We start from the raw sequence: 13,489 nt of genomic DNA on the forward strand, positions 1-13,489 counted from the left end.
TCCCCTTCCCGGACACAACACTCACTTCCTAGTAAGGTGAAACAAATCAATCCTCATCTCCTAATATTCTCAGCCTGCTTTCCTCCCACGAAAAGCAACACCAGCCCACCGGATCCTTCCCCAGTTTTCTGGAAATAACAAGCGATCGTTCGTGGTGTTTGCGGCGCGCTGCGCAAAACGCTCTTCCGTTTTTTTTTAATTTTTTTTTTATTCTGCGTTTAGTGTTTGTGGAAGCGGCGGACTGAGACGTGTTTGTGCCCACACGTTCTTTCTGCTGCTTACACCTGTAACCAAAGCCCCCTTCTTGTCGGTGATCTGATCCAGACTGCTGCTTTCTGTGCGTTTTTCTTTTTGGCACGTTTCATTTAATCCGGTGTCATTTTTTTATTTTTTTTACTGGATGATTCCAGATCATGTTAGAGTGCTGCGTGAACATATTGGACTATTGAACCCACGTCCCACCCTCAGTGGGAGTCAAGTCCGCCCCCCCCCCCCCCCCAAACCCCCAATCCCCTAACTCGTGCCATGTCAGTGTGTTACGCTATTGTAAACTGTGACATCCAAGTTGCACAGATCTTGAAATGAGTTTGGTTGTAGTTGAAGATCCCACTAAGTTCCGAGTGGATCTTATTCTTTGGGATTTTTAAAGCGGAGGGAGAGGAAGAGAGAAAGAGAGGGAGGGAAAGAGAGAGAGAGGGGAAAACAAGACAATTAAAAAGATTGACAGGTAGGCTCCTCTGTCAGGGGTGACGCTTGTGGAGAGGGGAGGAGTAAAAATGTAGCAGGAAAAGCCACTCGATGCGTCTGTCTATCAGTTGAGACTGTCTGAAACAGCTTCTGGATCCTCCGCGTTTCCATTTTCCCCCTTTTCTGAGAGACCTCGGATCAGCTCCTGGACTTTTCCCCCCTTCCGCTCTGTTTTTAACGCCTTTTCCTGTTTTCCTTTTTATTATTATTATTACAAGAGACTTAATATTTCAGTCCGTGTCGATCTGATCTGCTGTTGGCGAAGCTTGTGGATGCGTCTTGTTTGTTCCCCCAAGTGATCTCCTCTCCACCGCATCAGCCACCCCTCCAAAATAATAATAATAATAACCCGGATTCTGTCCAAGATGCGATGAGATGAGCGGTGGAAATCATTCTCACGACTCTTAAAACGTAAGTAAGAGAGAAAGCCTTGCTCGTCCCATTTATTTTTTTTCCTTGAAATAGGAGCGAGAGCGAGTGAGAGAGAGAGGGCAGGAGGGGAGGGAGGAAAAAGTCACCGCCGGACTGCTGAGGCTGGATCCGGGCTGAGGTGGCGTGGTGTGGTGGTGACGGGATTGACATTAACCCGTCTAATGCCTGTCTGTCTTCTTCCCCACGATCCCCCTTCTCTCTTCCAGGTCCCTGGCACAAGAAGAGAAGGAAACGCACGGATACGTTACTTATCAGAGGTGCGCGCTGCGCTCACAGGGGACTTATCTGTTTGGTCACCGCCAGAATTTATTTATTTTTATAGTTTTGTTGCGTGCGTAAAAAAAAAAAAGAAGCGCAGCACAGTTTCTCCGAACAAGCACTGAAGATCAGGGGGGGCTTCTTTTTTTTTTTTTCTTTCTTTCCCAAACGGAGTGAACTAAAAACTTGGGTTTGAGACTGCTGGTTGTCTTCTTTTTCTTTTTTCTGCTATGAAAGAGATGAAGGAAGATGTTTTTTAATGGCCACGAAGGTGTCAGGAGCTGGCCGAATCCCTTCGTAATTTCCGAGCTCCTTCTCACTGAAGCCGACCCAGCTCTTCAATCCAAAAGAGAGCATCGGCTTTGAGACGAAACGAGACGTTTTCAGCTCCGAGATCAACACTCTCCCACCTCTTCTCCTCTGCCTCCCTCCACCCGAAAAAAAAACCAACAAAAAAACGGGATGATTTTTTCAAACTAATAGACTCGATTTGTTTGTAATTCCTGCATGAGAAGCACCGTGGAACTTGACGGTCACTATGCCGAGGAGAAAGCAGCAAGAGCCGCGGCGATCAGCAGGTATAACCCGCACCTCCCCACTGCAACTACTTTTTATTCACAAGTGTCTCAAATGAAAAGAAAAACACACACAATCAGGAACACACAGCATTCTTCACTTGTGCTGCATGCTGCCATTTATTATTTTTGCAACTCTGTAATTTCCTTGTCTTATCCCCACTGCGCGCAACTCTCCCCCCTACAAACAAACAGTTGTTTAAATGTTTCTAATTGCGCAAATGACGCACGAATCTGCGCAATGCCACTTTGAGAGTTTATTTTTTTCTTTCTTCTTCTCTAATCCTTCTTTGCCAGGAAAGTTCTAATAACGACGGTGAGATAAACTAAATGGCATGTTATGGGGGATAAAAGGGAGTTTTTGAGGTTCAAGAGTGAGTAATGATGAATAATTGACTGGGGAAGAAGGGGGTTAGACAACTGGTGAGAGCCGCCCCCCCCCCCCCCCCCCCCTTTCATTCTGTTTTATTAGAGCATTGCCATTCTTGATTTGATGCGTGATTGATCGCCTGTCATGTGGCAGTCTTTGATCTATTCATCCCTGATAAACATCAATAAATCCCTCCATGAAGGCAAGAAGCGTGTTTCTGGTGGGTTCAGCCACTCAGACACACAACAGACCCTCCTGTTGTTCCAACCAGGAGCTGAAAAGCTTTAAAAAGTTGTGAGTTATGTTAGAAAATCACCTCTTGGATTTTAATAAGTGCTCTCTACACCAGCCCATGAAATGAACCTGTGTATGTTGAAAGAAAAAGCAAAAATCAACCCAAACACTCCTCCAGAAATCAGCTGTTTTGGATTTTGAATCTTGTTCCTTTATGTTCTTAGAGATAAATGTGGAGGGTTCTTCCTTTTTTTTTTTTGCACGTTCCCATCTAAATTCATCCCACACTCGCTGTAGAGATCGGCCCAGTATTGAAATCAATATCCACTGCTGGAGGGCTGTGTGTGATATTCGCAATGTGACCAACTGATAAAACCAGGTGTTGGCAGAGGACCGACAAGGTTGACTTCTAGTGGTTTGGATTTGGACTCCCCCCTCTTTTTTTTTTTTTCCTCCCCTTTCCTCCTCTGGTCTCCCTGCAGCCTTTAAACAAATGTAAATGAGTGACAGGGGTTTCTACCTCTGTGCTAATGAGGCCGAGCCTTTGAAGTTAGGCATTAACAACTGCAGTGAACAAAAGACAGTTACAGAATTTTAAAGAGATTTTGAAATATGAGGTGCAAAGCGGGTCGAACAGGAGGGCCAGCCGACGAAGACTTTGAACTCAGCAGGTTTTATCATTTTAAGCAGGGAGCTGGTGATGATGATGGTGGTGGTGGTGGTGGTGGTGGTGAGGGTGAGGAGGAGGAGGATGAGAAGGAGTGTAGGATGGCGAGCATTCAACCGGTCCTCGCTGCTAACGTCTATCTCTTTCTCCTTTTGAGCAAAGCAGTCTTCACATGATTTCTGATTCACACCGAGAAAGCAAGAGTTCACATGCTTGCCTTAATGTGTGTGTGTGTGTGTGTGTGTGTGTGTGTGTGTGTGTGTGTGTGTGTGTGTGTGTGTGTGTGTGTGTGTGTGTGTGTGTGTGTGTGTGTGTGTGTGTGTGTGTGTGTGTGTGTGTGTGTGTGTGTGTGTGTGTGTGTGTGTGTGTGTTTGTAAGAGTGAGAGTGAGAGTAAGTGCTGTTGTTTTGGTGAAATATTCCCCCTGGAAAAGGTTGTCTACAGTGGGAGCAGAGGGACTCCCGATAGGTTGCAGCGTGTAGATGGAGGCATGAAAAACATGACATCGTTGTGATCCCTCGCGACACACACACACACACACACACACACACTGATCCATTACACTGTCCACTGAGTGCCATGCAAATCATGGCTCGTAATGGTCAATCACAGCTTGGCAAACGGGATGTTTTCCATTCTTCCATGAACACGACACTCGGTCAGAGATAACACCCTCTGCTCCACGATCCCACCAGCGAATAAATAAAACACACACACACACACACACACACACACACACACACACACACACACACACACACACACACACACACACACACACACACACACACACACACACACGCACACACTCTCTCACACTGGGCTTGCCTGATGCTCCACTGGGATTCGGTCCTGACCTGTGGCTTTCTCTGCTCACAGAGAGACACAGCATTGAAATCAGGAGTCACACAATTTAAAATGTGTCCACGCAGGTTTATAAGTACTTCCACTTTATTTAGAGAACAGTCTCCATACACACATGTTGTGTTTTATGTGAGGAATCCAAGGCCAAAGCATGAACAGAAAAATATCTTGTAAACAGCATACGCCAACAGAAAAAAACAAAAACCCTCTCTGATTTAATCTGTTTCATAATCAGAAAATGTTAGTGTTATTTTCAGTTCCTACTTCTTAAAGCGTTCTGTGGACAAAAAAAAAAAGAAGAAAAAATGGTGTTTTAACCAAATGCAACAATTTTCTACAGAAATATTTGAAGCGATTTATTTTTCAGTAACACAGCAATTTTACAAAACTTTATTTGAAAGCGATTCAAAAAAAACTATTGTGTGTGAGTGTGTGTGTGTGTTCGTGTTCAGTATAATTCTTGCCAGATGAAACAATCGTCGCACACGTTACGCTTATTACACGTTCGTAGATTAACACAAGAAAATCCCAACAGAAACTTTGAATCCCTGCACCAGCAAGAGTTCGTGCGACACACAGAGGGCTCGTTCCTGCAAACAGGCATGAGCTCGTCACAAAAAATACAGAATAAACAGCAGATTAAAAGGTGGTGAGGAGATGCAGGAACGAGGCGAAGGACAGAAGAGGAGTGGCGCCACTTCTTCCACTCTGGGCCGGAGGAAGAGGAGCAGATAAGATAGTTTGCTCTGCGGAGCACGATGGTTAATTATAAGAAAGACATTGCGTGTGTGTGTGTGTGTGTGTGTGTGTGTGTGTGTGTGTGTGTGTGTGTGTGTGTGTGTGTGTGTGTGTGTGTGTGTGTGTGTGTGTGTGTGTGTGTGTGTGTGTGTGCGTGTAGCGGGGAAAGGGTAGTGGTGGTAAGGTTGCTTCCCGTTGGCTTCATTAGAGAGAGCCCTAATTATCTGTGGAGCTGATGGATTTGTGACAGGCCCTAACGATTAATGCTGACAAATTCAGTAAGGTGTCAAGTCCGCAGCTGCCTTGATGTAATCAAGTTGATATTATACAGTCCCCATAGCCCCTAGTGCAGCACCAACTCAATTTGCCTGTGCAGGTGACAAATGGACTTTGCTACCTGACTAATCACGTCAGGAGACAATGCCAGTTAATGACCTCTGTAGGCCTCCGCCGCCACCCCTCCCCTCCACACCCCACCTCTCTTATAACCTTGTAATAAGCGAGCCAGGCCCTCCGCAGCACATCGCACGCCGCTCTCCTCTAATCTTCCACCATCTCGTCCTTTTGTTTTCCCCCTGAATTCTTTCACCTAACGACGCTGCCTTTTCAAGTCCCCCCCCCCCCCACCTGCGCTCCTAGTCCCCTAACTGGAATGTCCCGGTGGAAACAGTGGCATGGAGATTTATTTATTTTGGTATTAATGACACGGTTCGGGCCTCTTCCAACCAGACTTCATCCCGGGAGCCATTAAAAAAAAAAAAAAATCCACTTTCTGATGAAGTTTTCACACTTACGTTTTTTATTTTTGTTTTATTTTTGCGGCTCATTCACCACCACATCACAACGCCGTCTACTTTTTTTGGGGCCCGAATGCCCCCCAACCCAACCCCACCCCACCCCACCACCCCCCCGACTCCACCACCACCACCCTCCCTGCAGCTCGGTGTTGTAGCTGCCTGGCTGAAGGCCTCCGGTTTATTCCGAGCAGGAGAATCACAGTGCCCAGGGATTAATGATTTTGCATGCCCGGGGTAGCTAAGATTACACAGCGACCTTTGTGCTCTTACTTGACGATGCTGTTATGTGATATTCTCCCCTCGAAATAATCAGCATGCTGAAATTTATGTGCCCCCCCCCCCCCCCACACACACACACACACACCCCACTCCTCTGTCTGCGTCCTGAGGAATACAGCAGTGCGTAGCCTCTAGGTGTGTGTGTGTGTGTGTGTTTCAGTTTTAAGGTTGCCCGATCTGAATAACACCCTCCTCCCTGAGAATTTCAACAGTCTCGTTCTGATGAAAAGTTGACTTCCAGCAAAGGAACACAGTGTCTGCGGCCTGAAAGTTAGAGCAGCGTATAACTTCCGATGGCTTAAAGGCTCCGCGGTTTCAGAGAAATGCAAAGTTTATGTTGAATTTAATGAAGAAGAAGAAGAAGAAAAAAAAGTATGTTTGTGCAAGAGTGTGTGTGAGAGAGAGAAGTGGGCAGCGAGATGAGGCTAAGGGAGCGTGTGTGTGTGTGTGTGTGTGTGTGTGTGTGTGTGTGTGTGTGTGTGTGTGTGTGTGTGTGTGTTTGTAGCTTAGCACTGACCGGTGTTAGTTTTCCTGGAATGAATAACTCAAACGAGTGTAACGGTAACCACGCCGCGTTAGTCATCCTCTTTAGCCCGGCCTGCCTTCAGATCCCCTCTGCGGTCCCCCCGCAGGAGAGGGGAAAAACAACCTCGAGCAGCAGTGCCACATGTTTCTCACTCCTGTCATATCTCCGCAAAATTCCCAATCAAACGGAGCGATGTCAGACGGGAACAGCAACACGTATTGATCCACGGTTTTTATTTTCCACCCTTCGGTGGTACCGTAACGCTTCCCTGGCATTCTCCCTTTTGAGCCTCTCTATGTGTGTGTGTGTGTGTGTGTGTGTGTGTGTGTGGCGGTCAGATTCAGCTAGAGGTTACGCTAATTGGAGCGGCGGTGTCGTTAGCAGGTGGTATCGATCGACCTCGTCGATAGCCACTTTTGCTCCTGCGCCGCCCTCCGAAACTAATAGTTAAATTTACATCTGGGATTTGAGCCAGTCAGAGGTCAAACATGCTCAGCTTGCTCTTCTAATGCCTCCAGTCACCACAAGTGCCCCCAGTGTGCGTGTGTGCGTGTGTGTGTCATCCTTGAAATTCTTCCACACACAAAAACTTGAACAGTTTCAAGCTCAACAGGTCTTTTCCTCAAATCTTAATTATTGCCGAATCCCTGCTCAACCAAATAAAATGGTAATGTCAACTTTTTTCTCTCTCTCTCTCTCTCTCTCTCTCTTTTTTTTTTTTTAAGTCACTTTTCTCGCAGGATGGCGTGTTAGAACTAATGCCCCTCCTTGTCTTTTTTTATTTTCCCCTCTTTCTTGATATTTTTTGGGGCACTCGCAAACAAAAGCTGCCCTCAGGGCACTGGGGCTACCACCGCCAGCAGTGTGTTGCCCTCGCTGCACTTTAAACACACACACACACACACGCACGCACACACACACACACACACACACCCCGTCAAACCGTAAACACAGACAGTCAGACAGACAGTCACACACACACACACACCTACACCCAATGCTTAAGTGCAGCCAGCATGTCTCTGTGGGAGGTCATAATGGTGGTGGCTTAGCATGATGGGAAATCATATCATTAAAGCAGCCAGATGTGCTTTGTTGCCTTGCAGCACATTAAAAAAAAAAAAAACAGGAAAAAAAAAAAACAGCAGCAAGTCATGGGATCCAAAAAAGAAGAAGAAGAAGGGAGAAAGAAAAATCCTGAAACAGATAGAAAGCAGCCCTCTGGGACTGCGCTGACAAGCAGTCTTACTCCTGACTGCCATAGAAAAACAATTTCCCCCCCAAATAAAGAATTTTTGTTCTCATTTTTCAGTCTTGCAGCAACATAACAAACTCGCATTTTTATTTTTATTTTTTTTAAACTTTCGTGAAATCCAGATTGGGGCTCTGCGCTTTGATGAACGCTTTGCTGTCGCTGTTATCAGCCTGCTGTTAAGTGTGCTTAATTACTATGTAATATTAGTGTTGTGCTGAGTAATTACGTTTTGTTAAGGGTTCCACAGAAGGGATGTAAGCCTTAAAAGCTCATTAATGAAAATCTGTTGATATGTTGTGTTATTTTTCTTTATTTTCTTCTCCTTCTTCTTCTACCCTCCTCTCTCTGGCACGTAATTCGAGACGTGAGGAAGATAAGAGGGGAAGCGTTCAAGAGAAGTAGTCGTGCAACATTTAAGGCACAAAAATTGACATCTCAAATTTTCTTAAGTAAAGTATTACATTTGCCGAGGGTAAATTTGCTCTCTTGATCAGTGCCGTGCCTCCTCGAGAGGCCATGGGAAAGTCTGCGAGAGCCAAATTTAACATGTTATCGCTATCAATAAAAGATGAGCAATTACGGGATATTTTGTCTAATAAGTATTTGAATTCCTCGGCGCAGGGAAAGGGGGTTAAAAAAAAATAAAAAAATAAAAAACACACACACAAAAAAATCCCCAACATGTAGCTTACCCACTCATTACATCAGTTAGCAGGGGGAGTGAGAGGCAGCTCTTTGATGCCAACAAACAAACAAGACAAACGAGATGGGCCCACTACAGAAGAGCGAAAAGCCCCATCCAGGGACACCCAACCCCTGCTCACTCCTCCCTATCCTCACCCGCCTCTCTACCTCTCTCTCTCTCTCTCATCTCCTCTCATTTCACGGCACTCCCTCTTCCCTTTATCTCCCCCCCCCCCCCCCCCCCCCCCTTCTCCAGCATGCTTCTCATCTCACATCCTCCTTCTCTTCTTGGATAAATACCCTTTTTTTGATTTCTTCTTTCCCACTCAGAAGAGAAGTGGTGGAGAAAAGGGGTGAAGGATGAAATATGTGTTTTCTCCTTTTTGTTGGATGTATCTCATCACAGGTGGAGACAAAAAAAAAAAGAAAAAACAAGGAGTGTTGCTGAGCGCGTTTACGACCAAGTAGTGAATACGCACCGCACAAGATCACGATATCGGCCTTTTTCTCTTGGAGGTTTATTCTGAGATGGAAGAAATCAAGTTTATTGTCATCCGTATATCAGGAAAATAGCCCGTAAAAAGTGGTGCGAAATGAGGTAAAGGAGTCTTTATGTACAAATGGGAAGTAACCAGAGCAGCATGACTCGTGTCCCAGTGTTTTTATTAGTGGGGTCGTGTGCGATTCCCGTCAGCAGTTCAGGAGTCTGATGGCGGCGGGGAGGAAGGAGCTTTTGGTGTTTGATGGTTTGATCGTCTCAGAGAAGGCGGAACTTCCGGGTCGGGAGAGAGAGAGAGAGGGTGGGTTGAAAGAGGAGGGGTGAAATCTGTGTGTGTGTGTGTGTGGCAGAGGGGGGTGAGTGGGAGGTGTGGGGGCAGCTTTTAGGATGGGCATTAAACCTGACAGATGAACGGGACGATGGACAAATTCTCCCGCAACAGCTGTGACTGCCGCCATTATCCTGACAGGTGTCAATTAAGAATTACTGCCTGGCCGGCCGAATGCCCCTCCCTGCTCGCATCCCTCCAACCGACTGCAGACCCCCCCCCAACCACCCCCACCCCCCTTCCTCCCGCGTCCAGCTGTCGGCGTGTGAGAGAAATAACACTTTACCCTTGTCAGCGTTGTCACGGGCCCCGCAGCCCCGGATCACATCAGACGATTGGCGATCGATGGTTCGCCGTATCAGTGGTGGCGGCGGTGTGTCGGCGGGTGGGTAGTTTGGTTCTGGAGGGTCTGAAACCCGGAAAAACCACTAAAACCAGCTAAAAATACTGGATGAACGAATACTTTATTTATTTTTTTAACGTTTCGACGGAAGCGTCATCCGGTGGTGGTGGCGCCTTCGCAACACCAGCCGATAGAAACGCACGTCATCGCACTAAAGGCATAATGAATTATCAATCTTGAAGTCGGCGTGTTTATATCCGTCCTAGAACTTCCTCTTATCTCCGTGTTTGGATGCATTTGTGCGTCATTGCAAACCTTTTTTTTTTTTTTTTTTTTTGTCACAACCCTCGACGGCGGTTCAACCCCCAACCTCCCCGCCGCTCGCCGCCCTGCTGGCGAACTCAGAGCTGCTTTTACTCCACATTGTAAAGTGGGGACTTGAGGTCAGTGAGAGAGAAAATGAACAGTTGCCATTGCCCATCTTGAAGGCTTCCTTCCAGTGAAGCCGCTGGCTGACAAACACATTTTGGGTTTCACAGCGAGTCTGGGAAGAATAAGAACCCAAAAAAAAAAGAGGGCAGAGAGAGAGAAAAAAAAAGCGGAAATTTAAGTGGCGGTTGTTCTCCGTTTGCCATATTTTCTCAATTTTTAAGGGTTTAAATCAGCGCAGAGGCATGTAGTTCAATTTCCTTTTAATTGCTTGAGCCTAATAGAAAGCATCGCGTGCGTGAAACGTGGATTTCGAGCAGGCCGAAGCAGCTTCAAATAAAGTTGGGCTCTTTCTAATTTACCTACATGTACGCGTTTTACAGTCATCATCCGCTCGCGTGTCGTTCGCTTGACTCCGCGTGGTTATTACACCCCGTAATAAATGCAGTTTTCCGGCGCAGAATAAACACGAGAAGCTCGCATCGGTTGAAAGAGGAAGCGGGAGGGGGGGAAAAAAAGAAAACGGCAACGCGGAAAAGCAACATGAGAGCGAGCGCGGGGACGAGGCTCCCCAGGAACACACAGATGGATTTGCATGTTCACTTGGGAGTTACAGTTTTTGATTCCTTCCCTAGAAATCATTTGCCACGGAAAATAACCGGGGAAGATAATATCAGTGTTATTTCACTGCTCCCTGCTTTATTTGCATTTCTCTTGTTTTAAATAAGGCAAAGCTCCCTCGGAGTGAAATTTGGTTTGTTGTTGGCTTTATTTTTTGCGTTCTTGTCTTTTTCTCCAGCCTGCTTCACCTTTTTTCCCCCGTTTTCTGGTCACCACAGACCTTTTCTTTCTTTCTCTCCTTCCTTCCTTCTCCAGGCCTACCTCTGCTCCTCTGTCTCACACTGGCTCCAGACTGCTCTGAGCCATTATCAAACCTGAGAATATATGTATATATATATATATTTTTTTTTTTCACCATCCCCCATGCAAATCGCCCCACCGTGCTCTCTTATCAGTCCCCCTGCTTTACCACCCCCCCCCCCCCCCCACACACACACACACACACACAGCCAGCCCCTAGAAACGTTTGTGTGTAATCAAAGTAAACGGCAGCTAAAGCTAAAAGGAAACGCGTTTTGTGGAGATGGATGGAGGGATTAAATATTAACCGATGCAGCTGACTTAAGGCGAGTGTTTTACATAGCTACCCCACCCCACCTCACCCCCCCCACCTCACCCACCCCTCTGCCACGCACATTGATCCCATCGCACCGTTAACCTTTTTTTTTTTTTTACTCGTTTGGCCGCTCCTGCCGTTAATTTTTCACCATCACCTCACCGGCCAGGCCTCTGGAGCGAGGTGATGGGTTCAGCCACCCCCCTCACCACCACCACCATTACCCCCCCCCCCCCCCCCCCCCCCCCCCCCCCCCCCCCCCCCCCCACCTCTGCTCTTAACAAGTGGAAGGTGAGATGGATGATAGCAATTTGAAATTTTGTTTGTGCGTGTGATCATGGAGATTGTTTTTTTCCACGGTATTACCGTGGCGTAACAACGGCGGTGATTAATCGAGGCGAGTTGCGTGGAGGAGTGAGAGGTGGGGAACAGAAGGAGGAGGAGGAGGGGGAGGAGAAGGGGGAGGATGAAGAGGAGGAGGAGGACAAGGGGGTCCTCCACCTTCCTCCACCTTCCTCAGTCTCGTGAATGTGGCGTTTTATCGGCTGACCTTGTGGCATTCCCAAAAAAAGTATTGGCTACAACCACACACACACACACACACACACACACACACACACACACACACACACACACACACACACACACACACACACACACACACACACACACACACACACACACACACACACACACACACACAGTCCCAGGATCCTGGCTCCAGACACTGCCCCCCTTGTCATATCACCTCCCTCATTTCCTCATGACTCTTTCTTCCTCTCCTCCAGCTGTGATAAAAGGGAAAAATTCGACCGCGCAAACCAAACTCGGCGCAAAAAAAAAAAAAAAAAAAAGAAGGAGAGACTAAACAAAAACAAAATGGCTACAGTGGCCACAGTATTCATGTGGAAGGACATCGGGAGGCAGGAATGTTGTTCCAGTGGCAGCGCCGCTGTGTGTTTTCAATGTGTTTGTTGTCTACGTGTGTATAGCAATATCCTGCGGGTCACAGAGGCAGCTTGTTAACAGACAGGAGGAAGGAGGGGGTTAGTGTGTGTCGGGAAGGGGGTGGGGGGGGGTTCTAAAACTGGTGGTGGTTCATCCCACCATCCCCTTTCTTTAACCACACACACAGATACACACACTCAAAAGTTGTTGCACTGGTGCCATTGGCAGCATTGTGAGGGCCTTCTGGCATTTAGAAATGTGTTGGTCCTGCTGCACGCAGAGAGAGAAGACCCCCCCCCCCCCCCCGTCCTGCAAACCCCCTCTGTCGTGCACATCTGACGGGGTCGAAGGCAGGTCGCGACCCCCAGGTGGCCACAGTCCAGACCGTGCAGGTTCTTGTTTGCTCTTCTTTTCTCCTCCTCAGCAGACTTCTGCTCAAGTTTGCACCCATTAAAGTGATTCTCTTGTTTCGTCACTGTTTCACAGGTGCAAATCGCAAATGTGAAAAACGCCGCTTGGTGCTAATTTGGCGATTTGCATGCACCTCATGATTCAATATATTTACAGTTGTATTCACGATGTCTTAAGAAAAAAAAAAGAAAAAACCAACACTCCGAACCATGAGCGGGCCACTAATTTTACCAAGAGGAAAAACAATCGGACTCCTGTGGAATACTGCTTCCATAATAAATGATATAATAAAGTAATACATATTGTGATAAAAGCTATTCGTATTCCGCGTCAGTCAGTTTGTAATCTCAAAGCACACCGACCACATTGAACTTGTATGAAACGCTACATTCCGCATCACTTTCTTTTTTTGTTCCACTTTAAGCCAGCATTTTTTCAGGGTGCAGATATGAACTCTGTGCGTGCTACAAATAGATTAGCCGTCTTTCAAATATAAACCAAGGCAGTTGGATAGTGTTCATCATGTACAGTAATTACAACTGAATACAACACAATGTCCAGATATGCTTTCACCAGATTAATGACTCTCGCAATATTGTTGTATTCTTGTGTAATTCCATGAAAGATCTGACTTAAACCTTTCGTAACTTTGTAGTTAAATTCCTCTTTAAGAATAAATCCACCTGTGGAATCGTCAGACATCTCGCCGTGCCCCATGCTTTCCCTCCTTGGTTCTCACCACCTCTCCGTCCTCCTTTTTTTTTTTTTTTTTTTTTAAATGTTTTCTCTCTATATCTCGTCTCCCTGTGTCTCTTGCTCTTTTGCTTTTCCTTTATTCAAAGTAGCCCTAGTCCCCATAGCAACACATAGTGAACTCTTACTCATTAGTGTGTATGCAGCCGGCTGAATGGCCTGAATCGTGCTCCTCA

At 46.6% G+C, this 13,489-nt stretch overlaps 1 protein-coding gene across 1 annotated transcript in view; it reads left to right on the forward strand.

Moving 5' to 3' along the window:
* Positions 1-1,934: 1,934 nt before the first annotated feature.
* LOC308114855 (teashirt homolog 1-like) overlaps positions 1,935-13,489 on the forward strand; it is a 35,805-nt gene continuing 24,250 nt past the window's right edge. Inside the window, exon 1 of the mRNA XM_080472080.1 lies at positions 1,935-2,015. Within this exon, the coding sequence (XP_080328206.1) occupies positions 1,976-2,015 (40 nt within the window). The 5' untranslated portion in view covers positions 1,935-1,975. The remainder of the gene's footprint in view (positions 2,016-13,489) is intronic.

The sequence above is a fragment of the Lipophrys pholis genome (genome assembly GCF_963383615.2).
Source record: "Lipophrys pholis genome assembly, chromosome: 9".
NCBI lineage: Eukaryota > Metazoa > Chordata > Actinopteri > Blenniiformes > Blenniidae > Lipophrys > Lipophrys pholis.